At 44.8% G+C, this 26,924-nt stretch overlaps 2 protein-coding genes across 8 annotated transcripts in view; both read left to right on the top strand.

Moving 5' to 3' along the window:
• Positions 1 to 5,584, top strand: part of Fancg (FA complementation group G) — a 15,927-nt gene extending 10,343 nt beyond the window's left edge. For 2 of the 7 annotated variants that reach the window (XM_050156085.1, XM_050156086.1), the window contains exons 5-14: positions 650 to 785; positions 926 to 1,056; positions 1,145 to 1,291; positions 1,568 to 1,728; positions 2,835 to 2,901; positions 3,074 to 3,360; positions 3,497 to 3,543; positions 4,041 to 4,196; positions 4,593 to 4,710; positions 4,849 to 5,584. In XM_050156085.1, the coding sequence (XP_050012042.1) occupies positions 650 to 785; positions 926 to 1,056; positions 1,145 to 1,291; positions 1,568 to 1,728; positions 2,835 to 2,901; positions 3,074 to 3,360; positions 3,497 to 3,543; positions 4,041 to 4,196; positions 4,593 to 4,710; positions 4,849 to 4,957 (1,359 nt within the window). In that variant the 3' untranslated portion in view covers positions 4,958 to 5,584. Of the gene's footprint in view, positions 1 to 649; positions 786 to 925; positions 1,057 to 1,144; positions 1,292 to 1,567; positions 1,729 to 2,834; positions 2,902 to 3,073; positions 3,361 to 3,496; positions 3,544 to 4,040; positions 4,197 to 4,592; positions 4,711 to 4,848 lie in introns of those variants that run through there. The other 5 variants (XR_007594273.1, XR_007594276.1, XR_007594274.1 and 2 more) reach the window with 5 other exon arrangements.
• Positions 5,585 to 7,342: 1,758 nt separating this feature from the next.
• On the top strand, positions 7,343 to 25,563 carry Vcp (valosin containing protein). The gene is made up of 17 exons (XM_050155944.1): positions 7,343 to 7,635; positions 12,531 to 12,642; positions 12,817 to 12,989; positions 14,145 to 14,287; positions 14,767 to 14,897; positions 16,351 to 16,482; positions 17,539 to 17,641; positions 19,249 to 19,382; positions 19,461 to 19,596; positions 20,245 to 20,357; positions 20,787 to 20,951; positions 21,053 to 21,175; positions 21,438 to 21,650; positions 21,833 to 22,141; positions 22,412 to 22,567; positions 24,570 to 24,724; positions 24,887 to 25,563. Exons 1-17 carry the CDS (start codon positions 7,619 to 7,621, stop codon positions 24,990 to 24,992), a joined length of 2,421 nt encoding a protein of 806 aa, XP_050011901.1. The 5' UTR covers positions 7,343 to 7,618; the 3' UTR covers positions 24,993 to 25,563.
• The last annotated feature ends 1,361 nt before the right edge of the window (positions 25,564 to 26,924 follow it).

Genomic DNA, 26,924 nt, shown 5'->3' on the forward strand with positions numbered 1-26,924 from the left:
CCCTGGGGGATTTTTCTTGAGGGCAGTTTTAAAAATAGCTTAATAAATCCAAGTCAGGATAAGGCTCTTGTGGCTGCTGAAGCTACTTCCTAGCCTCAGTCTTCTCAGTAACCAAAGTACATTCCATGTCCCATGTCATATGGGACCTGGGCATATGAGTGACAGGGAACTTCAGTTACTACTTTCTAGGATTTTCGTCCCGCCCACATCATTGCCCCATAGTTATCTTTCTCTTATAATGGGGGAACAGTAATCAGAAGGATTCTTGGGCTCAAAGACTGGGATAAGAGTGACAGGAGGAGGGATGGAGAGATGGCTCAGAGGTTAAGAGCACTGGCTGCTCTTCCAGAGGTCCTGAGTTCAATTCCCAGCAACCACATGGCACCCTCCTCTGGCATGTGGGCATACATTGAGGCAGAATGTTGTATACATAATAAATAAATAAATCTTTTAAAAAAAAGAGTGACAGGAGGAGACAGGATGCTCACAGGGACAGATTGACAGGAGACAGGATGCTCACAGGACAGACTGACAGGAGACAGGATACTCACAGGACAGACTGACAGGAGACAGGATACTCACAGGGACAGACTGACAGGAGACAGGATGCTCACAGGGATAGAGCCTTTGACTGTCCTTCTTTCTCCAGACAGAGACCTCTGAGGATCTGCTGCTACTGCTAAAGTCCTGGAGCCCTCCGGCTGAGAAGGCAGATGCCCCATTGAGTATACAGGATGCTGAGAGTTTGAGGGATGTTCTTTTGACAGCTTTTGCCTGCCGCCAAGGTCTAGTAACCTGATTCATCTCCTCTTTCCCTAAGGGGTCCTCTGGGCTTATGCTCTCTGTATTTCCATGGAGTTCTCTAGGTTCTTGTTTACCATCATGCTTCTTGCCTCTTCTAATCCTGTACTGTGATTGCCCCCAGGCCTCCAGGAGCTAATCACAGGGAGCCTACCCCGTGCACTAAGCAGCCTGCATGAAGCAGCCTCAGGCCTGTGTCCACCTTCTGTGTTAGTCCAGGTTTACACAGCACTGGGGGCTTGTCTTCGGAAGATGGTAAAGATATGCCTATAGGGGTTGGGAGAAACCCTGGGCAGCATGCTCTGTGAGGGTAGCTAAGGCTTGTCTCTTCCCATTCATATAGGGAAATCCACAGAGAGCGCTGTTGTACTTGACTGCAGCCCTGAAGGTGGGAGCCACCTGTGCCCTTCCACTTCTGGAGGCTTCCAGAATATATCGGCAACTAGGAGACACAGCAGCAGAGCTGGAGAGTCTGGAGCTGCTGGTTGAGGTGAGGAGCTTCAGTGGAGACACCTTGTGGAGGACTGAGCAGGTGCTTGTGTTGGGGAGACTTCAAGACAGAAGTGTACAGATGTGTGGGGCTCGAAGATTTAAATTCTTGCCGGGCCGATCTCTGTGAGTTCGAGGCCAGCCTGGTCTACAAGAGCTAGTTCCTGGACAGGCTCCATAGCTACAGAGAAACCCTGTCTCGAAAAAAACAACAACAAAAAAAAAAAAAAAAAGAAAGAAAGAAAGATTTAAATTTTTTTTTTTTTGTTCTTTTTAGGCCTTGAGTGTCCCTCATAGTCCCATTCATAGTTCAACACTCAAACTTCTTATTGAGGTAGAACTGCTACTTCCACAACCTGGCCCAGCCTCTCCTCTTCATTGCGGCACACAGAGCCAGGCTAAGCACCTGCTAGCAAGTCGATGTCTACAGACAGGGAGGTGAGTCTCCCAGCTGCTCACCTGAGCCTCTCTTCCCATTTCTGATGCTTTTGCTGAACTGTAATTCTCTTTCCCTAAAATTTTATTTATTTTTGGTATGTGTGGTATACCTGTGTGTGCAGGGATGGGGAGCTTCCTCTTGGCTATTTTGGGGTGTGTGAAAGCTAGAGATTGACAGTAAGTATCTTCCTCTATTGCTGTATACTGTAGCTTTTGAGACAGGATCTCTCTGTGAACCTGGACCTCACTAGTTTTGGCTAGACTGGCTGGCCAATGAAGCCTTGTGATTTGCCTGTCTCTGACTCCTCCCTCGTCCCCAGTGCTATGGTTAAAAATGTGTACTGTAGCCTAGTGGTAGTGGCTGCAGTGGTGGTGGTGTGCGCCTTTAAACCCAGCACTTGGGAGGCAGAGGCAGGTGCATCTCTGAGTTTGAGGCCAGCATGATCTACAGAACGAGTTCCAGGATAGCCAGGGCTACACAGAGAAACTCTTGTCTCATAAAAACAAAAACAAGGGGTTGGAGAGATGGCTCGGAGGTTAAGAGTACTGACTGCTTTTTTAGAGGTCCTGAATTCAATTCCCAGTCACCACACGGGGTGACTTGCAACCATCTGTAATGAGATCTGGTGCCCTCTTCTGGCCTGCACGCATGCACACAGTTAGAACACTATATCATAATAAATCTTAAAAAAAAAAAAAAAAGAAAGACAAAAAAGTGCATTGTCGTACTGGGTTTTTACAAGAGTGCTGGGGCTCTGAAGTCATCATAGCTGCATAACTAGCACTGTATCCACTGAACCATGCTCCCCAGACCCCTTCTTTTCTCTTGTGTGATTGCTTATCCCTGTGATTAAAGCATTGGCAAGACACAGCCTCCTGCCTTAAAGCGGGACCTTAACTGAGAAGTCCTCATGCAGACAGTAACCTCCCCCATCTCTCCTGAAACGAGCTAGATCTATACTGAGCCAGGGTTAGAGTTCCCAAACCCTGCTCCCCCTTTACTCCTCTGGGCCCAAGGCATCCATTAGCAAAGAGAGTATTCTTACTGAAACCTTTATGGGGGGCCAGAGTCCTTGGTGAAACTCATGGTCGGCCTGCCTCTCCAGGGCAGAAGATGCTGCGGAACATTACCTGGACCTGCTAGCTATGTTGCTGGGCGGCTCAGAGCCAGGGGTAGGTGTGTCTTAAGGTTCTTTGCAGTTAGGTGGGTGGGTTGGGACACCCCCACCCTATTCATTGGTCTCCCTGGGGGACCAGTTCTCTTTGCATGGTACTAGAGCCTGGTGATGAGCTCAGGAATGGTGTCATGCCACTTCAAGACACTGTCTCCTCCCCCCTCCCCCAGTTCTCCCCACCCACCTCCTCTACAGGGCCTTATATACCAGAGTTGTGTCTGGAGGCGGCAGCGGCGCTGATCCAGGCGGGCCGGGCCCAAGATGCTTTGACTGTATGTGAGGAACTGCTCAGCCGAACCTCATCCCTGCTTCCCAAGATGTCCTTGTGGGAAAATGCCAGAAAAAGAGCCAAAGAACTGCCATACTGCCCATTCTGGGTCTCTGCCACCCACCTGCTTCAGGGCCAGGCCTGGTCTCAACTAAAGGCTCAAAAAGAGGCACTTAGTGAGTTTAGCCAGTGAGTCAGGAAGCAGAGCGCTGGGGAGGTGTGGAAGGATGACTTCTGGTGGGGACCTTGGTTGATGGACTTTGTTCTCAGTAGTCACCTTAATGTCCGAGGTCAGCTCTTTATCCCTGTTTATATCCTACTTCAGGTGCCTCGAGCTGCTCTTTCGGGCCCTGCCTGAGGACAAAGAACAAGGTGATTTAATTTAAAAAAAAATTCTTTTCCTTTCTTTTCTTTTTTATAAAAGAGGTTCTCATATAGAACAGCTGGCCTTAAGTTTACTATTTTAGTCAAGGATGACCTTCTGTTCCTCCTGCCTCTACATCTCAATGTTTGCCACCATGCCTGACTCAAATTTAGATTGTCAATTTTTCTTAACTCCTGAAAGTGGCTTGTGGATTCCTTTTACATTGTACTTAAGTCCACTAGACTGGGAGACTTCAGGAGACCTGCTGGGCATGGTAGCACATACCTTTAATCCTAGCCCTTCAGCATATAGACCTCTGAATTTGAGGCCATCCTGATGTACATAGTGAGTTCTGAGTCAGCTGGGACTATGTGGTAAGACCTTGTCTCAAAAAAAAAAAAAAGTTGGGGAAGGTAGGATGAGAATGGACTTGGGGACCTGGGGGTTTAGCGACTGTGTCTGGGATGACAGGAAGATACTTGCTGATGTTGGTGGTGATCTCTAGGGGCAGGCTCCAACTGTGAGCAGAAGTGTAGGCCTGATGTGGCACTGAAACATCTTCAAGTAGCTGCTCTGCTTAGTCGTGGGCTGGAATGGGCAGCCAGTAAGCAGGATGCCAAAGCCTTAAGTGACTTCCTCCTTAGTGTGCAGATATGCCCAGGTAAGTACATTTGTATGACGTTAGCTGTACAGGAGGGGTGGTACTTGGACAGAAGTGTAAGCATAGTATGCCCAGATAGGAAGACTGGGTGGGTTTTTACTGTATTACCCAGGAGGTACCCATGTGTGCATATACAAACAAACATGTATGCAAGCTCCTAAGAATTCTCTGGTTTCCCTGTTGTCGTCAGACATGAAGATCTGGACTATGTAGCGGTGGGTTTGTAGAAATAGGGCCAATTGAACACTTTGTACTGGGCAAGCAGTGGCTTCTGGGAGAGTATGGTTATAAATAATCTAGTTTTGGTTTCGCGCACGTGTGTGTAGACAAGATGCTTCCTCTCTCCAGGTCTGTAAATCAGGTTCTAAGTCTTTGTACTTTGGGGTGGGGCTGTAGGCAACAGAGATGGTTCCTTTTACCTGCTTCAGACTCTGAAAAGATTGGAACGGAAGAATGAGGCTGCTGCTTTCTGGCAGAAGGCCCAAACTCAGCCAGCACAGGAAGAAACTACCTGGTAAGACTGAGTCTTCCTGGCTTGGGCTGTGGAGGGAGCTGGAATCCTGTTGTGGGGGTGGTGAGGAACAGAAGGAAGGAAGGATGTCACGCCTTTGTCGATCTTTCACTCTTAGGCATCACCATTCTTGCTTTTCAGGTCTCTTCCACTGTATTTGGAAACCTGTTTGAGCTGGATTCATCCCCCTAACTGTGAAGCTCTCCTGGAGGAGTTTGGAACGTCTCTGCTGGAATCTTGTGACCTGTAGTTTCCTTGTTCCCAGGAGCTTGAGCTAGGGCCCCTGTGGACCGTCTTCGTGGGGAGGGGTTTTCTCTGCCTTATCCTCTTTGGATAATATGGCTGGAGCTGACTGTTCCCAAATAATTCTTCCACTGAGGAGGTTGGTGTCGTATAAACCTTGCTCTGCTTCCTGCCAGTCTGGTTCCAGAATGCTTTCACGAGCAAACCGTTGACTTTGGTCATGACACTTTTTTCCCGGTTTCTTTTTTTCTTTCTTTTTGGTGTGTGTGTTGAGTAAAATCTCATATTTATCTCTTATCTGCTTACTACACATGGTTGAATGGGAAGGCTCATGGCAGACTAGTTGGATGTTGGTTTTTAAGATGCTATCTTTCCAACATCCATTTCTGTCTGCCTTCCTCGCCTCCCAGATCCCCTCTTCCCCCAATTTTCCTTTGGAAGGTTAGATTGTGGAGACTCAACTCCAAATCCTTACACATAATCCGCAGTCCCTATCCCTCACCCAGCCCCTCCCCCCCCCATCTAACTTAAGTGCTCGAGGTGTATGAGGAAAATGTTACATTAATCCTTTCAAGGAAGCAGTGACATAGTCCTTTAAAAATTATTATTAAAAATTTCAATTACTTATTTTAAATCATGTGTGTGTATGCTATCCATATGTGCGTGGATGCCCTTGGAGGCCAGAGGCATTGGGTCCCTCAGAGCTATAGTTACAGGAGGTTGTGAACCACCTGATGGGTGCTGGGAATCCATCCTGTGTTCTCTGGAAGAGCAGTTACATTCTCTTAGCCACTGACCCATCTTGCTAGCTCTGTTATCTGAAAGCACTGGAATCTGGGCTAGGTGACAGTGAGTGAGGTCAGGTCTGAAGAATGATTTTGACAGGCCACTAAGAATAGTGGGTACATGATACTTAAGGGAGGGACAAGTGGTGCACAGCTTTAATCCCGGCACTCGGGAGGCAGAGGCAAGTGGAGTTCGAGGCCAGCCAGGGCTATGTAGAGAGGTCCTGTCTAAAAATATCAAAACAGAAATGAAAGAGATGTTTCTCAGAGTAGCTCTGTCTCTAGAGCCAAACTGTCTGAGATCAGTCTGGTGTAGGAGGTTAAGGGTGAACAGAATCAGGATTCCACTGGAGCTAACAGCCTGTGGACTACAATGAGTGCCAATTCATTGTCTTTGGAGGCCTAAGGATCTTAAGCCCAGCCTGGGGTTGACTTTCTTGCTCTTAGGCACTGCTGAAGTGCTGTGTGTTCTGTAGAAGTCACTGACCTCTCTGAACCTGAGTGTTTCCCCTCCCCAGGTGATATTTATACACTATGGCAGGGAGTATGGACTCCCAAACCCCAAGAAACTGTTAAGCTTGGGGGATTACTTAGGAGCGTGCAGTGTCAATAGAATGGATTAGGAGCTGGGGTGCTGCTGACTCAGTACTAGGGTCCCCGAGAAAGGGTGCCTAGCCTCGAGCTAGTCTATCTCTGCAGCACTCGCTGGCTTCAAACTCTCAGCCCTCCCGCTCTTAGCTGTGGGGTACTGGCATCTAGGGTCAATACCACCATACCCACTTGTTTTTGCTTTTTAAAATTTTATTTACTTAGTTTTCAGACGGAGTCTCACTATGCAGGCCTGCCTGGCTGTGACTTTTTTTTTTAATAGATCAGGCTAATTGAAAACTCAATCCGCTTGCCTCTGCCTCTGAAGTGTTGAATTAAAAGAATGTGCCACCACACTGCTTTTCAAATTTAATTTTGAGACACTGTATCGATGCTAGAAGTATAGATCTGCGCCACTACACCCGATCTGGTTTTGTTTTTCAGAAAAGGTCCTGTCTCCTGAGTTGATCTCCAACTAATAATCCTCCTGCCTCCGCTTCCCAACTGTTAGGATTACAGACCTAGCCCAACCACCACGCCCTTCGTTGGAGTCAGTGTTGTAAAGGAGCACGAAGGGTTGGTGTATTGGAGTAAGAGGATCCCCAGGATTGGCGAGAAATGAACTATGTGGGTTACCATTACAGCCCGACTAAACTAATAGGGATTCAAGCCATTGTGTCAGGTTCTTCCTGCAGCTTATAAACTGAGGAGCCAATCAACTGGAGCCAAGTAGGAGAGGCCTCCTCGGAGGAATTAAAGGCTCTCCTTTTACCAGCCGGAGCTGGCCTATTACTTTTGCTGATTGGTCAGGAATCCCAATCCGTCGAGGAAGCGTAGTGCTGCGGCCAATTGACGTGGCGTTACTAGGCGTGTTGCAGCCTTGAGGCGGGGCCAGACCCTAAACGAATTTTCTGATTGGTCGTGGTCCGCGGGTTGCTGGGGAGAGGCACGGAGAGGCGGGCACGAGTCCCCAGGCAGGCGCTGATTGGTGGAGGTGAGGGCAGCTCTCCTTCCGATGATTCGGCTCTTCTCGGCTCAGTCTCAGCGAAGCGTTTGCAGCCGTCGTTTGATTAGTCGCTGCCGCTGCCCCCCTCGCGGATCCGGAGCTAGCGTCTCCCGCCCGCCTGCCGCCCCGGTGCCGCTGGGAGGAAGCGAGAGGGAGGCTGTCTGAGGGTCTGTCACTGCTGTCGATCCACCGCCTGAGTGAGTCAAGCCCGGGCCTAGCCGGTCGCCTGCCATTCTCGTAGCCGTTACCCTCAGGCCGCCACAGCCGCCGACCGGGACAGGCGCGCGCCATGGCCTCTGGAGCCGAGTAAGTGGATGCGCGCGCACGGCCGCCGGCTGCGGCGGCGCGCACCGTGGGACTCGCCGCGATGGGTAGGCCCTGTAGGGCCGCGTCGGAGAGTCTAGGTCGGGAGGAGAGAGACGGAAGGAGAGGAAAGGGGCGAGTGAGGGCCTCGGGCCGGGCTGTGCACCCGCGCGCCCCCTAGGTCGGGCCCGCGCTGGGCCTGGGTCGGAGCCTGGGCAAGATGGTGCTGTGTCATGCAGGCCCCGGTCGGCCTGCCTCGCTCCCTCGGCACGGCGGCCCCGGCCTACTTAGGCCTTAGGGTCCACGCTGCCAGCGCGGAGCTCCATGGCGCTGGGACACCGGTCGGGCGCTTCTCCGACCACTCGCGGAAGACCCTGAGACCGCGAAGAGAAAACACTGCGAGCCGGAGGCCCCGACTGGGCCCAGTGGGCGTGGACTTGGGGCCACGTGAAGGCCTCTGGAGCCCCGGGACTCGGGAGGGCCGGGCCGAGCAAGCCGGGAGAAGGAAGCCCAGGTCGGCCCTGGTAGAGCCGGACGGCCTTGCCGGAGGTTGGCATCTTTTGCACCCTGGGTAGTGCGGGCCCGATAGGGAGAGGGAAGGTCGTGCTTTTCTCAAATGGCGATTTTCACCTCGCTAGGCCTGTTGTAAATACCAGGAAGCTTTACCTATTATTACTGTTATTATTATTTTATCTTTGTCCAGGGGGTGGCTAGACAGGTGTTTTTCTATTTTAAGGTGCTGAAGTTAGAGTCTGAGTTGGTTTTGTTTTGTTTCTGCTTTCTGTATTACGACTTTCAGAAATTGCAGGTTAGAGTTGACTTAGTCTTAAATAACTCTTAAAAACACACATCTCTTTCCCAAGTAGCTACAGGAAAGCATCAAATAAAACCCAGTTACTTCAGACATTCCGTTTAGAAACTAGAGCTACCCAAGCAAAAAAGAAAAATCAGCAAGCGTAGGAAAATATACAAATCTTGCTGTTTTGAGGAGATTAGCAGTTTTGAGTTTCATTTCCTTGGGATGAAACATTCACTCAGTTGCTTAGTTAAAAGGACTATTAGTATTTTAAATAGCCAGGGTTGGTCCGGTGGTGCACGCCTTTAATCCCAGCACTCAAAGGCAGAAAGTTCTCTCTGGGCTAGCCTAATTTACATTGAGAGTTCCCGGGCTACCTAATCACTGTCTCAAAAACAACAAAATATACTTTAAAAATTATTCTGTAGTATTTCACCTTTGTTTTATTTATCTTTTTTTAAACTAACTTTATTTCATGTGCATTGGTATAATGATGTCAGATTCTCTGGAACTGGAGTTACAGCTGCGAGCTGCCATGTGGGTGCTGAGAATTGAACCCAGGTCCTCTGGAGGAGCAGTTAGTATTCTTAACCACTGAACCATCTCACCAGCCCCCTATTTATCTTTTTGTAAAGTTTTTTTGCTTATTTTTCAAGACGGGGGTTTCTCTGTGTAGCCCTGGCTGTCCTGGAACTCACTCTGAAGACCAGGTTGGCCCTGAACTCAGAGATCAGCTTGCTTCTGCCTTCCAGGTACTGGGATTAAACTCAGCCACGGAGTCAAGGTTGTTTTGAATATCTGGTCTGCCAGGTGGTGGTGGACGCCTTTAATCCCAGCACTCTGGAGGCAGAGTCAGGCCAGGCGGATCTCTGTGAGTTCAAGGCCAGCTTGGTCTACAAGAACTATTTCCAGGACAGGAACCAAAAAAGCTACGCAGAAACCCTGTCTCGAAAAACTAAAAAAAAATAAATAAAATAAATGAAGATCTGGTCTTGCTGCTGTGCCACCCTTATCCCCCAATAATGGGGTCATAGAAAAGTCACAGTATGCACATTTATATCCAGATGTTTTTTTAATTAAAATTCCTGAAATCTGGCATCATAGATGGTTTTTAACCTTTAGGTCTTCTTGATGGTTCTTACCTGAACTTCCAAGTTCCCTTGTGTGGTTTTGAGTTCTAGAAAGGACCTGAGTCTTAAGATTTCCCTAAAGAACATTTAGAGCTGCAGTTGCTCTCAGCTCTAACTCCATGGGTAGATGAATTACAGGTCTTTAAAGGCATACACTCATCTCTAGAGCCAGGATCAGGACTCAGGTCAGACTGGAGTTGCATTCTTTTTTTTTTTTATCTTTCCAGACAGGGTCTCTGTGTGACAGCCTCCCTGCCCTGGTACTCACTTTGTAGACTAGCTGGCCAATCAATCTCAAGTGCTAGGATTAAAGGTGTTCGACACCATGCCCTGATTCTGAAATGCAGTTTTGAGATTAAAATACAAAGTGATAACTTGAGGAATTATCTTTAATTCAGTTCTGTAAATAAAATAAGAAGATGGGCAGCCTCTGGGCAAAGCAGTTTAAGAAAATGGGAAAATAGAAAATTTGGTGAATACACTTATTTTTGGAATCTCAGCAGCATTGTGGCCACACCCTTTGAAATGAGGAGGCAAGTTAGAACTAAGGAAACTATTCTGGAAACTATCTGAAGTAGTGATTAAAGATGTAACATATCACCGGGCAATGGTGGTGCACGCCTTTAATCCCAGCACTTCGGAAGCAGAGGCAGGCAGATCTCTGTGAGTTCGAGACCAGCCTGGTCTACAGAGCTAGTTCCAGGACAGGCTCCAAAGCCACAGAGAAACCCTGTCTCGAAAAACCAAAACAAAAAAAAGTAACATAGCTGAGTATGGTTTCAGTCAGGAGGATCACTGCAAGTTCAAGGTCAACCTACTTTACACAGACAGGGCTATATATAGCAAGGCCCTTTATAATAATAATAAGCAATAGTCTATAAGTGAGGGTAAGATTATTTCCAGTGGCAGTGCGTTTTTGTTTGATTTTGCTGTCTCATCTCGCTCCTAGAACAATGTGATGCTTTATAAGCACTCATTTATGATTACTACTATTGAAATAGTCTTGCTATGCTGCTCAGGCAAGTGCTGAGATACAGGCATGAAGCACTATGCCTATTATTGATTTGTTGCAGAAATAAGTTTTTTCCTCCCCTTCATTTGCTTTTTCCATCATTTGACTTCTATTTTGGTTAGTAACATTTCTCAAACCTTGGAAGAAAAGTGTTTTGGGGTTTCATTTGTTTCTTTTTGATGAGATAGGGTTTCACTATATAGCCCCAGCCTGGAATTCTGTGGACTAAACTGGCTTCAAATGCATAGATAATCAACATGCCTCTTCCTCCCAAGTGATAGGATTAAAGGCTTATTCAACTGTTCGTGGTCAGAGGTAACTTTTCAGAGGGAGAGACCACTGAGTCTAGTAGGTAGATGCTAGAAATAAGCTAGTTATGACATTTGGTACCAGTGTAATGGTTTAGAAGGTAAAGGCACATGCTGCCAGACCTTACAACCTAAGTTCAGTCCATTGAACCCACATGGTAGGAAGACAAAGCAACTACCATAACATATATACATTCAAGACAGATAGATATAAATAAATGTAGAAAGAAAGGAATTAGTATCACTTTCTAGTGAATAACACTAACTTCTAGAAAATTAGTGGGGCCATAAGGTCCCACCAGTTCCTCAGGAGTTGTGGCAGCTAATGGTTTGCATGGGTAAAGGGCCACATTTCCTCAAGTAGTGTAGCCATTGGCAGGTTGCTCCTGTAGATTACCCCTCATCATGTTAGCTCTTAATTAAAATAATTGGGTCACATACACAAAACAGAGGAAAAGGATCAGTGGGAGAGGGCCTAGAGAGGGCAATGGGGGCTCATAAAAATACATACATGTATGGAAATGTCAATGAAACCAATCATTTGTAATTAATTCATGTGGTAATAAACTTTAAAAAGAAACATGGTTTCTATTGCTTTCTCTCTTTTTTTCCTTCTTCCTTCCCTCCCTCTCTCCCCCCCTCTTTTTCTTCTTTCATTCTTTCAACAGGGTATTCCTCTGTAACCCTGGCTGTCCTGGAGCTCAAGTCTATAGACCAGGCTGGCCTTGAACTCAGATCTGCCTCCCTTGAGTGCTGGTATTAAAGGTGCCATTGCCCAGCAACAACTTAGTTTCTTAAGTGAAGGATTTGAATTTTCCCATGTCTCAAAAATTCACAGCCGGGCGGTGGTGGCACACGTCTTTAATCCCAGCACTTGGGAGGCAGAGGCAGGCTGATCTCTGTGAGTTCGAGGCCAGCCTGGTCTACAAGAGCTAGTTCCAGGACAGGAACCAAAAGCTACGGAGAAACCCTGTCTCGAAAATACAAAAAAAAAAATCTCAATTTTTGTTTCTGGATTAACAAAAGTCATGTGCTTTTATAGAAATGCCAGGGGGAGTTGGCGCCTCTTTCTGAAGGTTCTAGGCATGTTTTTTGGTCCTGTTATATACTTTTTGTTTTATGTTGTTTTGTGCTTGGTGGTCTTGTAGTACTAGGAAATGTTCTTGGATTTATGAGGTTTATTTTTTGAGGAGGATAGTGCTAAAAGTTTTTTGTTGTACAGAGACTTGCTAGGTAGAACATGGCTTCCCTAAACATTTCTCTGGCTTACTTCATTCCTTTGGAAGACAAGCAATAAGAGAACTTTTTCAATGGTGACCACGCACCAGGCGCTATGAAAGCATTTTCATTTCTTTCTTAGTCATTGTCCCTCGCCCATACGGAGTCCCATCCCCCCCCCCGCCCCCCCCCCAGGGTTTCTCTGTGTAACAGTCCTAGCTGAGCTGTCCTGGAACTAGCTTTGTAGACCAGGCTGGCCTCAGAGATCCACCTGCCTCTGTCTCCCAAGTGTTAGGAGTAAAGGCATGTGCCACTGCCGACCTGCTTATCTGAGCTTTTAAGCTTCATCTATCCATTCTTTCTTGCCTATGTGAATCTTAGGGATTGGTGGGGCTCAGTATCCTTTAGGTCTGATCCCATTTTCTTTCTTCTAGTTCAAAAGGCGATGATTTATCAACAGCCATTCTCAAACAAAAGAACCGACCCAATCGGTTAATTGTTGATGAAGCCATCAATGAAGATAACAGTGTGGTGTCCTTGTCCCAGGTAAATTGGGTGTACAGTCCAGTTTTTACTGCACTTAAGTAGAACGATTTCCCCAGCTTTCTTTTGTCATTTTTCTTGCAGTGATGGATAAAGTGGGGGTTTATAGGGAATTCTAGCCTAGAGGGCTTCAGCGAAAAGCTCAGTGGATCCAAGTCTTTAACTGTTTTTTCTTAGCCCAAGATGGACGAACTGCAGTTGTTCCGAGGTGACACAGTGTTGCTAAAAGGAAAGAAGAGACGGGAAGCTGTGTGCATCGTGCTTTCTGATGACACATGCTCTGATGAGAAGATTCGAATGAATAGAGTTGTTCGGAATAACCTTCGTGTTCGCCTAGGGGATGTCATCAGGTGTGTGTGGGGTGGAGGGGATGTGAGGCCATATACTACAGCCTGCATTATAGACACCAACACTCCTCCATTAAAACCAGGACGGAATCCATGGCGGTTGCATATGTAGGAAGCTACCTGGCCATGGGAAGACTCATGTTTTCAGGGTTGTCTTCAGGTTGCATTGCCTTTCTAGAGACTTCAAAATCCACCTCCCCTGCATGGTTATTAGGACAAATTGGCATCTCCATGGCTTTCTTAATGGCTTGTGATGGTGCTGTAATGAAGTGGAAGTGAGAGTAGGAAGGGAGGTCTTCTAAAACAGTACTTCTAAAAATAAGCAAACCTAGGCTGGGCTTGGTGGTGCACACACGTGGGACCCAGAGACAGGTGGGGCTATGAGTTCAGGCTAGTGTGGTCTCCATAGTGAGACTGTCTCCAAAAAGAAAAAGGAAAGCAAAAAAGATAAGTAAACCTGGGGGAGAAGAGCATAGTTACAGCTAGACCTAGGATTGCTCTTGATGAATGATTTTGGTTGTTCTTCCCAGCTAGGCACAAGGCTCCCACAATCTCCAGTTACTTGGCCAGGATCGATCAAGTTTCTGAAGTTTTTTTAAATTTAAGTACCTTCTTGAGCCTGCTTAGTCACTTTCTCAAGGTGTTTTGATCTTGTGATTGAGATTTTTTTTTTAATGTCTTTAACTGACATTAAAAGTTTCGATTTCTCTTGTTAAACCTTGCTGCCCGCCTCCCCCTTGTAAAAGTGGGATATCAATATTAGCTAGAAGGCCAGACATGGTGGCATGTACCTATATTCCCAGTAATCTGAACACTGGGGAGAGACAGGCGATGGTCAGTATTAACTAGAAAAATTATCCTTAACTTTCATATTGAAGACTCCAGTGGTAGAACTGTGCATATTTGCGGCTTCCAAGTATTCTTAATTTTGACTTGATGAGTGGACTTCTATTCCCTTGTTGTGGTTGTGACTTGTCTTAGTTCTGCTTGGCTGTTCCTTTGCCTCCTCTCCCACCCTGCTCTCCTTCTCTTCACCTAAGGCCATCCCTGCCTTTTCTCTTTCGCTTGCCATCAGCTGTCTGTGCCAGGCCCTTTCGGACACCCAGTGCTTGGGGCTGCAGTGTGGTTGGTAATGTGGAGTCTGCTTGTCATCCTCAGCATCCAGCCATGCCCTGATGTAAAGTATGGCAAACGTATCCATGTGCTACCCATCGATGACACGGTGGAAGGCATCACTGGCAATCTCTTTGAAGTGTACCTTAAGCCGTACTTCCTGGAAGCTTATCGACCCATCCGGAAAGGTGAGAGAAACTGAGTCTAAGAATGGTTGATACTTGAGTAAACTTTGAAACGGTTCCATGTTATTTTCATATCTACGAGTATGCATATATGTATCCTGCACACATTTGTTTGCCCTCTCACCTCCTTCTGTGCTCCAGGATAGTAAGTAGTTCTCATGTATCTCTGAAGAATGATCTTTTTGCTGACTGTCAAGGTTAAAGTATACAGCTCTGCCATTGTTGGTTGTAGTGAAAGCTTAGACTATCTGTACCCTAATTGTTTGTTAAAGGGGGCTTCTGTCATACCATTTCTGTATACTAGTCTTGAGTAGCAGAGAAATGCAATACAGACTAGAGTTTTACTATTGCTGAATAGTAATAGTATTACTATTGGCTAGGGAATAAGGGTATCTACTGAGTGATCATGGGTCTGGTGGAGAATTTTCACTTGATCTTATTCTTGATACCTCTAATTTTGCTTGTATTGCTTTGTATTATAGGAGATATTTTCCTTGTCCGGGGTGGGATGCGAGCTGTGGAGTTCAAAGTAGTAGAGACAGATCCCAGCCCTTACTGTATTGTTGCTCCAGACACAGTGATTCACTGTGAAGGGGAGCCAATCAAGCGAGAGGTGAGTTACTCCCTTATCCTAGTTTGTTTTCTGTTTGTGGTGTTGGAGAATTGACCCCGGGGTTTGTGTATGTTAGGCAAGTGCTCTGCCACTGAATTGTATCCCCATCTCCCAGTTTTATTACCACTCAAGTGGCATGTGTTGGTTATCAAGCTAAATGCTTTTGGAGATTAGATGATCTTTATGGAAGTGAAAAATTGCCTAAGTATTGAAAGAACCCAATGTCATGGATTTGAGATGAAGTCTAGAAGATGTAAATGATTGACACTGAGTGTGGTGGTACATGACAATAATCCTAATGCTTAGGAAGTGGAAATGGGAGTATTACTGTAAGTTGAGTCCAGCTTGATGGTCTATGATGGAAGATCCTGTCTCAAAAAATATAAACGGGCTGGAGATATGGCTTGGTGGTTAAGAACACTGGTTGCTCTTCCAGAGGTCTTAGGTTTAATTCCCAGCAGCCACGTAGCTGTGTTTGATCATATTATCCCTCCTTGGTGGTTTTTTTTTTTTTTTTTTTTTTTTTTGTGTGTGTGTGTGTGTGTATGTGTTTAAGGCAGGGTTTCTCTGTAACAGTCCTGACTCAACTTTGTGGATCAGGCTGGCCTCACAGAGATCCCACCTGCCTCTGCCTCCTAGATGCTGGTATTAAAGGCATGTCCCAACACCACTCAGCTTGTTTGTTTTTTAGACAGGTTCTCACTATGTCACTTAGGCTGACCTGGAACTCACAGATCTGCCTGCCTCTGCTTCCCAAGCTGGGATTAAAAGGCATGCACCACCATGCCTTATTTCACTGGTCCTCCCTTTTCTCTCAAAATCTTCCTACTTTATGTTTCTGTTTCTATTTCTTTGTTTGTATTTTCCCCTCTTGGTGGCCCACTGAATTTATTTAGAGTTGATCATTGCTATGGGGGGGGTTATTGACCAGCTACAGCTTGCCAGTGACTCAGTGACTGTACCATAAGGAATATGATTCTGTCTCCTAGCAGCCATTAACTGCCTACAGCTTGCTCCTCAGGGTTGGGTGATGCTTTATGAACCACCCCCACTCCATTCAAAATGGGATGTTGATGGGCCCAGTCATGTATAGGTTAGCTTTAGTTTTTGGGATCCCTTATCACTAAGACTAAGGGCTATGACACAGGAGGTTTTTGTTTTTTGTTTGTTTGTTTTGTTTTCCTTTGACAGGGTATTGCTAAATAGGCTGTCTGGAACTCACTTTGTAGCCCCAGCTGGCCTCAAATTCAGTCTTTTCTCTTTCTGCCTTCCAAGTGCTGGAGATTATAGGCGTGTGTCATTACATCTGGCTTAAGATGAGATTCCTATAGAAGAGAATCTTCTCATACAGCATATTTTCCCATATCACATAGTGGGAGGGTTTAGAGAAATTGTATTTTTGCTGACAATACTATTCCTGTTTTCTTTGTTCTTTGTATGCTTCCATTTCCAGGATGAGGAAGAGTCCTTGAATGAAGTAGGCTATGATGATATCGGTGGCTGCAGGAAGCAGCTAGCTCAGATAAAGGAGATGGTGGAACTGCCATTGAGACATCCTGCGCTCTTTAAGGCAATTGGTGTGAAGGTGAGCATCCTTAGCATTTAGAGAAGGCTCTAAATTCATTAGAGCCATTATAAAGAAGAAATGGGTAGTGTATATTTGTGGATACATACACATACATAATATACATTACAGTTCTTTCATGGATCATATTAAAATGTTAGCTATACGTTTGCCAGTTTTGTAACCCATTACTCAATAAAGGAAGAAAATTGATCAAGTATTAGATTTCTGAGTTAAACATTTGAGTACCACCTATCTAGAATATAGTTTTCTGACCTTTTCTATGTAATAGAACATACCAAAAATGAAATGACTAATTTGCCTAGTAAGCATACAAATGGTTTTGACTTCTTTGAGGGCAGTTTCAGTGTCCTGTGGATAAGGCTGCAGACAACTTCAAAGAAGAAAAAGTTGCAATTGATTACTGATTATATTAAAAGACAATTTGGGCTGGGCGGTAGTGATATACACCTTAAATCACAGCACTGGAGTGCCGGATTTCTTAGAGTTTGAGGCCAACTAGGTCTACAGAGTTCCAGCACACAGCCAGGGCTACACAGAAAAACCCTATTTTGAAAAACAAAACAAATAAACAAAAAAATAGACATTCTAACCTGAGATTAAATCAGAGCAACAGTTCTCAACCTGTGGGTCATGACCACTGGAAAACACATTTCTGATGGTCTTTAGGTACTGAAATGCCTCAGTAGCAAAATTACCATTATGAAGTAGCAGTGAAAATTTATGGTTGGGCATGCCTAAGGCCATCAGAAATACGTGTTTTCTGATGGTCGTGACCCACAGATTGAGAATCCCTTTCCTAGTAAGTTGTAAACACCTGTGAAAGCCTCTAACAATGAAAAACAGACCCTGCTTTCTCCAGTGAACTAGATCCTGTTTTGTCAAATTGAGCCCTTGTAACATGTTAGTCTCCTGTGGAAGTTGAATTTATAAATGTTACCAACTTGCTGGCATCACTTTTCCTGTCAGTAAAAGAAATGTAGTTAAGCTAGTCTAGGATGGATGAAGTTGGGGGAAGGTAAGCTCCTGACCCTAACTACTCTCTACTTTCCTTAGCCTCCTAGGGGAATCTTGCTATATGGACCTCCTGGGACAGGGAAGACGCTGATTGCCCGAGCTGTGGCAAATGAAACTGGAGCCTTCTTCTTCCTGATCAATGGTAAGAAACTTGGTCTATCTTGTATCTGACTAGACCCATTTCTGAGTTGGAAAGCTCACAGACATTCCACTTGTACCCATACATTTCAGCATATTTTAAAATATTGTTTTATTTTGGGGCTGGAGAGAGCTCAGGCTCTGGCTGAGCCACTGGCTGGTCTTCCAGAGGGCCTGAGTTCAATTCCCAGCAACCACATGGTGGCTAACAAGATCTGGTGACCTCTTCTGCCTGCAGGCAGAGCACTGTATACATAATAAATAAATCTTAAAAAAATTGTTTTATTTTAACAAGTTTGTTCTGTTTTGTCTGCATATATGTGTGTATACTACATGTGTGCAGTACCTGAAGAGGCCATAAGAGAGCATCAGAACCTCTAGAATTGGAGTTAAAAGCTGATTGTGAACCTATGAACCACCATATGTATAGATGCTGGGGATTGAACCAGGATGTCTAGTAGAGTAGCTAGTGCTCTTAACTGCTGACTCATCTCTCTAGCTTTTAGCCCTGTGTGTGTGTGTGTGTAGGAGTATGCGTGCACATGTGTCCAGTTCAGAGGATAATCTCATGTTTAGATGTAGTCTACCTGGCCTGGAACTGTTCAAGTATATTAAGTTGACTAACCAGCCAGCCCCAGGAATCCACCTACCTCTCTAGTGCTGGGTTTACAAGTATGTGTCACCACGCCTGTTTTTCTGTTATTTTGACAGTAGGTTTTAGGGATCTGACTTGGGTATTCATTTTTCTAAGGTAGGTAGACTCTTAGCACTTGAGCTATCTCTGTAACCCCACTTAAGCATTTTCTGATAAATGAGTATATTTTGGGTGTGGGCAGTGAGGTGTAGGATGGGAGTTAAGACATGGTTTTACTGTGTGGCCTGGCTGCTTTGCTTTGTAGACCAGGCTGGCCTTGAACTCACAGAAAACCTCCTGTTTATGCTCTTCTTTTTTTCCCTTGAGAAAGATTGTGGATAACTTGAAGACATTAGGGAAACAAGGTGTAAAAATGATCAATCAAAAGGTTGTTTTTGAGGCATAGTTTCTCTATGTAGTCTTGGCTGTCTTGGGACTCAGATTCACCTGCCTCTGTCTCCTGAATGCTGGGGTTAAAGGCATGTGCCACCGCCACCACCACCTGGATAAAATCTATTCTTATCTGAGAGTTTTTGTCTGTCTTTAGAATGATACTTAGATCTTAGAGGTCCAATGGCAAGTAGCCTTTTACCAAATCATCTTTGTCATCTTCACAGTTGGAACTGTGCTATGGGAAGTATGCAGAGTCTGTTTTTAGTTTGATCTGGTAGCTCTGGCTTGAGCTTGATAACTGGCCGAGAATGCTGTGAGAGACAGAAATGTATTGGGGCTAGGGAAGAAAATACAAAACAGTTTCTTTCAAGATTGTTTTTTGTTTTTTGTTGTCTCTGAAAAAAACAACCATTTTATTAATTTATTATGTTTGTATGAGCATACACACATGAGGAACAAATATTAGTTCCTTCTTTCTACCACGTGGGGTCCAGGATTAAACTCTAGTTATCAGGCTTTGTAACAAGCACATTGACCCATTAAGCCACCTCACTGGCCCTTTCTTGTCTATTCTGTATCTTCAGGTCCTGAGATCATGAGCAAATTGGCTGGCGAGTCTGAGAGCAACCTCCGTAAAGCCTTTGAGGAAGCAGAGAAGAATGCTCCTGCTATCATCTTCATTGATGAGCTTGATGCCATTGCGCCCAAAAGAGAGAAAGTAGGAACTTACCTAGGGGGATGGTGGGGACTTGGAAGGTCCTGACTTAGTTTCTAACCAGACATACTGTTTTCACAGACTCATGGGGAAGTGGAGCGCCGTATCGTGTCTCAGTTGTTGACCCTTATGGATGGCCTAAAGCAAAGAGCACACGTGATAGTTATGGCAGCAACCAATAGACCCAATAGCATTGATCCAGCCCTACGGCGGTTTGGTAAAGAACCAAATTCTTTTTGTCTGTTTGGTTTTTAAGACAGGGTTTCTCTGTGTAGGTAGCCCTGACTGTCCTGAAATTCTCTGTAGATCAGGCTGGCCTTCAACTCAGAGATCCACCTGCATTTGCCTCCTAAGTGCTGGGATTAAAGGTGTACGCCCCCACTGCCCAAACCAACTTGTTCTTGTTGGTATATTATAGTTCTGCTGGCTTGATTTCCTTATCTCACTCTTTCACCCAGGCTGTTAAATCCTCAGTTTCTTTGCCATGGCAGGGCCTACTATCTTTTTTTTCCCATTCTGTATTCACTCTAGAATGGTAGTTCTCAACCTTCCTAATGCTGCCACCCTTTAATACAGTTCATTATGTTATGATGAACCTCCCGATCATTAAATTATTTTGTTGCTACTGTTATGAATTGTAATGTAAATATCTGATATGGGACCACTGTGAAAGGCCCTCTGACCCCAAAGGGGTCATAACGACCCACAGGTTGAGAACCATTGCTCTAGAGTAACTACCTATCTTGCTTTACCTAAAGGTTTTGTAAGTTGTGAGGCATTAATGTTAACTCTAATAAGAGAGTTGTGGAGTGACTGTCTATGATCAGCAGTTACTTCTGTTTTACATCCCTGTATTTTCCCACAGGTCGCTTTGACAGAGAGGTAGATATTGGAATCCCTGATGCTACAGGACGCTTGGAAATTCTTCAGATTCATACCAAGAACATGAAACTGGCAGATGATGTGGACTTGGAACAGGTGGAGTGGTGATGATGGATGGCCAAGATTTAGGGTAGCTTTGTTTTTAGGAAGTTGTAAGGGACTACAAACATAACCTAGTATGAAAGGATTCATATCAGTAATCCTAGGACTTAGGAAGGGTTGAGGCAGGAGGATCTTGAGTTTGAGGCCAGTGTATAAGCTACACAGCAATTTTAGAGTTGGGTGGAGATTATTTTGGTGTCAGGGCAGGAATACGTTTTTAGTTGTTGGAGCAGCTTTATTTCCACCTCTCAAATCCAGGCTTGAGAATTTAACATCTCTGCCAATAAATGGTCTAGTGTATCTCTTCAAGAACACAGGAGAAATCAGAGATAGGAATCATGGGATGAAGTTAGGATTCTGTTTCTGACTTCTTAAGGAAGCTGGGTCTTAAGGATAGGTCATCAGTAGATCTTCTCTCTGCAGGTAGCCAATGAGACTCATGGCCATGTGGGTGCTGATTTGGCAGCCCTATGTTCAGAGGCTGCTCTACAGGCCATCCGAAAAAAAATGGACCTCATTGACCTTGAAGATGAGACCATTGATGCTGAGGTCATGAATTCCTTGGCAGTTACTATGGATGACTTCCGGGTAAGGACCACATCCCCAAATTAGGAACACAAATATGTATTCTGTTTTATGCAAAGCTTCCCTCCCCATCTCATTCTCACTTTTTCAAACACCCTTTTTAGTGGGCCTTGAGTCAAAGCAACCCATCAGCACTTCGGGAAACTGTAGTAGAGGTGCCACAAGTAACCTGGGAAGACATTGGAGGCCTGGAGGATGTCAAACGGGAGCTTCAGGAGCTGGTTCAGGTAGGCTAATTTGCCCTAGAGTAGTCGGTCATTGCCTCGGTATGTAGTAGTTGGCCTTTTAAGCCTCAGACTCAAAAATTTACATAGAATCATGAGTACAACCCAGAAGCCTGCTGTTAGCCAGTTTTAGGTAGTAAGGAGCATATCTTCAAAAAACTTGCATCATAGACCATAGGATGTATCATGAAGTAGATGATAGGCTTATGATTAATAACAATTTTATTTAAAATATGGAGGTTAACTAAATTATCTTTTTTTCTAGTATCCTGTGGAGCATCCAGACAAATTCCTCAAATTTGGCATGACTCCTTCCAAAGGTGTTCTTTTCTATGGACCTCCTGGCTGTGGGAAGACCTTGCTGGCCAAAGCCATTGCTAATGAGTGCCAGGCTAACTTCATCTCCATCAAGGGTCCTGAGCTGCTGACCATGTGGTTTGGAGAATCTGAGGCCAATGTCAGGGAAATTTTTGACAAGGTGAGCTATCAGTCTGGCTTATGTTCATATGTTTGTGGGCAAGGTAGGATAAGAGGCTATTTCTCCAGAGTCAGAACCATTTTGTTACTGGCAGTCCAGCTGGGCATTGGTGGTTATTTTGTTTTCTTTTGAAGTCTGAGAAATCTAGTTAATATTTGAGTTGATCTCTTTCTCTTTCACAGGCACGGCAAGCTGCCCCCTGTGTACTCTTCTTTGACGAGTTAGATTCAATTGCCAAGGCTCGTGGTGGTAATATTGGAGATGGTGGTGGAGCTGCTGACCGAGTCATCAATCAGATCCTGACAGAAATGGATGGCATGTCCACAAAAAAGAATGTGTTTATCATTGGAGCTACCAACCGGCCTGACATCATTGATCCTGCTATCCTAAGACCTGGCCGTCTTGATCAGCTCATCTATATCCCACTTCCTGATGAGAAGTCCCGTGTTGCCATCCTAAAAGCTAACCTGCGCAAGTCCCCAGTTGCCAAGGCAGGTGCAAAGTTGTCATTTGTAGGGACTTTTTTTCTATGAAGCTAATATAGAATGTTTTTTGATTCCTGAATAGAATGCCTTTGGAGATCTCCAGGTTAGCTAAAGGGAACATGAACGTTTTGTGATTATATGGATAATTTAAGAAATAAAGAATAAAATGGGAAGGCAGAGGCAGGAGCAAATGTGTTTAAAGTGGATGGCCCAAAGATCCATGTGCCCCCGTGGCAGAAAGGCAAAATGCTAAAGTAGCTCTTTTGCTTCCTTTAGGATGTGGATTTGGAGTTCCTGGCTAAGATGACTAACGGCTTTTCTGGAGCTGATCTGACAGAGATTTGCCAACGTGCTTGTAAACTGGCCATTCGTGAATCTATTGAGAGTGAGATTAGGCGAGAACGAGAGAGGCAGACAAATCCATCAGCTATGGTGAGTCAGCACTTTGTCTAAATGTGCCAGTATAGGGGCCATTCTCCATGTGTTGAGAGCAGAAGATATTAGGAAGGGTCCCTTGACTGAGATGTTAAGATGGGTATCTAAGAAAATGAATAGTAAACAGCTAAGCTGGGTGTGGTCCATGCCTATTCCACTGTGCATACCTATTCCATCTCTCAGTAGGGAGTACAAAAAAGGAAGTGAACCCATGTAGAAAGAGATGGGTTGACTATGTGTTCAGTTTGCCTAGAGGGAAATGAAAGTACAATTGTGCAACTGTTAAACCAGGTTTTATTTTTATTTTTCAATTTTATGTGCATTGGTGGTTTACCTAACATGTATGTGTGAGGGAGTCAGGTTTCCTGGAACTAGAGTTGCAAACAGTTGAGAGCTGCCATATGGGTGCTGGGAATTGAACCTGGGTCCTCTGGAAGAGCAGCCAGTGCTATTAACAAACTGCTGAGACACTCTCCAACCTGGAAAAGATTTTTTTTTAAACTTTTCCATTCTGATGGGGAAGGGAATCCATGTACTTCCAAAATGAAAAATGTAAATGTATTTATAAGAATGTAAAACACAGAGAAACCCTGTCTTGAAAAACCAAAACAAAAAGAATCTAAAAACTAGCTCGGCAGTAGTTGGCGCACGCCTTTAATCCCAGTACTCAGGCAGAGGCAGGAGGATCTCTTGAGTTCGAGGCCAGTCTGGTCTACTACTCAGGCAGAGGCAGGAGGATCTCTTGAGTTCGAGGCCAGTCTGGTCTACAAGAGCTAGTTCCAGGACAGCTAGGACTGTAACACAAGAGAAACCCTGTCTTGAAAAACCTTTAGGGGAAAAAAAAAAAAGTGGTTCCACTCTGTTTGGAATTCACTCTGTGAATGAATAAGAAATGAGCAAGTAGGGGCTAGAGAGATGGCTCAGTGGTTAAGAGCATTGCCTGCTCCTCCAAAGGTCCTGAGTTCAATTCCCAGCAACCACATGGTGGCTCACAACCATCTATAATGAGATCTGGTGCCCTCTTCTGGCATACAAACATACATGGAAGGAATGTTGTATACATAATAAATAAATAAATCTTTAAAAAAAAAAGAAATGAGCAAGTAGCTTTCTTTGCCTGTAAGGCGTTTCTTAGAGAAATAAAGCAATGGATGCTGGGAATTAATTTCATAGCAATTGGAGTTAATTCTCAATAGAAGAGTAGGGGTTAAGCTGGGATTTGAATAAAGGAGTAAGAGGGCAAATAACTTCTAGAAAGGTTGTAGGAATCAGGATGTATGAAGACAGAATTTCCAGGCCAGCCTAGGCCTGGTCTCAAAAATACAAAGCAACTATAAAGTATGTGTTAACTGGAAATGAAGCTTCTAGGTAAAACAGTGTACAATATAGTATGTAATGAATATTGAAGATCTATTGACACTAAATTTGAGGTTTAAGGTGCTATCGTCTCTTTAAGTACTAATATCCATGTGTCTCACACATCTAATTGCTGGAACAGTTAGGATACAAAAAATTTGCTTAGTACACTTCAATCAGTATCTTTTTTTCTTTCTTAAGCCCCTGGCAACCTCTGATAAGAATTCTTTCTGTATAGTTTTCCCATTTCTAGGATGCACTGGTACATTTTTAAATAGAGCAGTGTCTACCTTTAGGAAATTTGGCCTGGCACCTGATTAAGGTTGGAGAGTCAAAGATCCATAAACTACTACTACAATATTGGGAGTATAGGGGGCTGGAGAGATGGCTCAGTGGTTAAGAGCATTGCCTGCTCTTCCAAAGGTTCTGAGTTCAATTCCCAGCAACCACATGGTGGCTCACAACCATCTGGAATGAGGTCTGGTGGCCTGCAGACATACACACAGACAGAATATTGTATACATAATAAATAAATAAATAAATAAACAAAAAAATTAATAATAATGGGAGGATAAGGAGACCAGGGATGGAGTGCAAACTGGGTCCTAACTAGCATAGTGGTCTGTGCTTACCAACTTTACAGGAAGTAGAAGAGGATGATCCAGTGCCTGAGATCCGCAGAGATCACTTTGAAGAAGCCATGCGCTTTGCCCGTCGTTCTGTCAGTGATAATGACATTCGGAAGTATGAAATGTTTGCCCAGACACTTCAGCAAAGTCGAGGTTTCGGCAGCTTCAGGTAATCTTGTTGGTGGCAACGGGCAGTTCCTAAGTTGCTTGGGGGACTTGGACTTGTAGAAACAGTGGTGGGGACTCATAAGGAGGCTAGAGCAGTAGTTATAAAAACCTTGCACAGGCCCTATCCATATCTTCTTTTTTGGCTTTTTTCTTGTATATACAGATTCCCTTCAGGGAACCAGGGTGGAGCTGGCCCCAGCCAGGGCAGTGGAGGTGGCACAGGTGGCAGTGTGTACACAGAAGACAATGACGATGACCTGTATGGCTAAGTGGTGTGCCAGCATGCAGCGAGCTGGCCTAGCTGGACCTTGTTCCCTGGGGGTGGGGGCACTTGCCCGAGAGGGACCATGGGTGTACCCATGGCCTGTTCCATTCCTCAGTCTGAACAGTTCAGCTCCAGTCAGACTCTGGACAGGGGTTTTCTGTTGAAAAAATTACAAAAGCGATAAAATAAAAGTGATTTTCATTTGGGAGGTGAAGAGTGAATTACCAGCAAGGAATTGGGCCTTGGGCCTACACCATTTCTGTTGCAGAGTGGGGTGGTGCAGGCAACCTGTGGGGTGTGAACCAAGGTACCACCCTCACCATTACCACAATAAAGCATCTGTACTTTTCTCAATGCCGCCCAAGCCCTCCCTTACCCCTAGCCAACCTGGGTAGGTGGATGAGGGGCCACAGTTTGCTGGGTGTTTATATAGAAAGTAGGTTGATTTTATTTTACATGCTTTTGAGTTACTGTTGGAAGACTAATCATAAGCAGTTTCTAAAACAAAAAAAAATAAAAAATAAAAAAAAAAATGACACGTTGTAAAAGGACAATAAATGTTGGGTCAAAATGGAGCCTGAGTCCTGGCCACTGTGCCTCTTCTTTTCCTGGAAGTTTGCATCCTACTGACATACTCAGGGGTCCAAAAAAGTTTGCACTTTTAAAAAATATACCTGCTTTTGAGTAAGTGTGGTTGCATGCAAGTAATTTAGAGGACACTATTGGGTATCAGTCCTCACCTTCTACCTCTTGAGACTAAGAAGTCTCTTTGCTGTTCCTTACATCTGGCTTGGGAATTTTGGGGGGATTCTTTTCTCTCTACAGTGTAAGAGCCGTGGCTGTCCTGGAACTCACTTTGTAGACCGGTCTGGCCTCACAGAGATCTGCCTGCCTCTGCATCCCAAGTGCTGGGATTAGAGGTTTGCACCACCACTGGCACGGGTTCTTTATTCTCTCCTTCCTATCATGCTTCCTTGGGAGCACTAGAATTACATACTGTTGGCATCTGGCTTTGTGGGTCCTGGCAATTCAAACTCAGGTCCTCACATTTAACATGGCAAGTGTTTGTTCACTAATCCATCTATCTCCCTAGCCTTTCATACTCTTGATCCACAACTAAGGATGGGAATGAGTTTATTCCTTATTCTTTATCACAAGGGTAAAACCCACCAGGGACAGGATAATGCCAGGATACTTTGGGATGAAATTTGTCACTGACCTGTGTCTTGTACATGGGAAGAACTTAAATCAGAAATTTCTTTTAAAAAAAAAATTGACTCCTACACTCCTGAAGAACCCAATAAAATCCTTTCTTCTCTGAGCATCCAGGATTTCCTAAAAGCAGTCCCACCCCTTTTCTTTAACACTTTAATGCAGCTTTACTGAGCAGGGTGGGTGGGGATAGCATCAGTGGAGATAGGACTGTAGTGAAGGGGAGCAGCCTGATGGAGCTGCATGTGTGGTAAATGTGTTCCCTTTCTACCTGTATTTGATAGTGAAAATCAGGTTTGTAGAACCCTTTATCCTGAAGGATTAGGTTGGGGTATTCTTACTAGATTTGCAAAAAAAAAATGTTTTGGAGGGTTGGACATGGTGGTTCACTCAGAATGTATATAGAGGCAGACAGATCTCTGAGTTTGAGGTCAACCTGGTCTACATAGTAAGTTCTAGGACAGCCAAGGCTCTGTCTCAAAAAAGAATAATAAAAGGTTTTGGGCAGAAGAGAATACTCAACCATTAAGAGGTCATATACTCTGCAGAGGACTCCAGATCGTAGTACTTGCACATGTCATACATAGACATACATTTCTTAAAATATTGGAGGTTTGTGCATCCCAGCTAAGCATTGTTCCGCTGAACTATACCCCCCCCCAGCTGTCTAATTTGGTCATTCAAGAATGTACCATAGTTATGACTATTGTTTCTGAAGCCAGTG

The sequence above is a fragment of the Alexandromys fortis genome, unplaced genomic scaffold (assembly GCF_014885135.2).
Source record: "Alexandromys fortis isolate MF-2015 unplaced genomic scaffold, M_Fortis_MF-2015_v1.1 scaffold_92, whole genome shotgun sequence".
Classification (NCBI taxonomy): domain Eukaryota; kingdom Metazoa; phylum Chordata; class Mammalia; order Rodentia; family Cricetidae; genus Alexandromys; species Alexandromys fortis.

Excerpts from the sequence above, each read along its gene's own strand:
- Vcp (XM_050155944.1), top strand. Across the intron at positions 12,643-12,816 it reads GTGTGGTGTCCTTGTCCCAG|CCCAAGATGGACGAACTGCA; the intron begins GTAAATTGGGTG and ends GTTTTTTCTTAG. Across the intron at positions 17,642-19,248 it reads CTTCTTCTTCCTGATCAATG|GTCCTGAGATCATGAGCAAA; the intron begins GTAAGAAACTTG and ends CTGTATCTTCAG.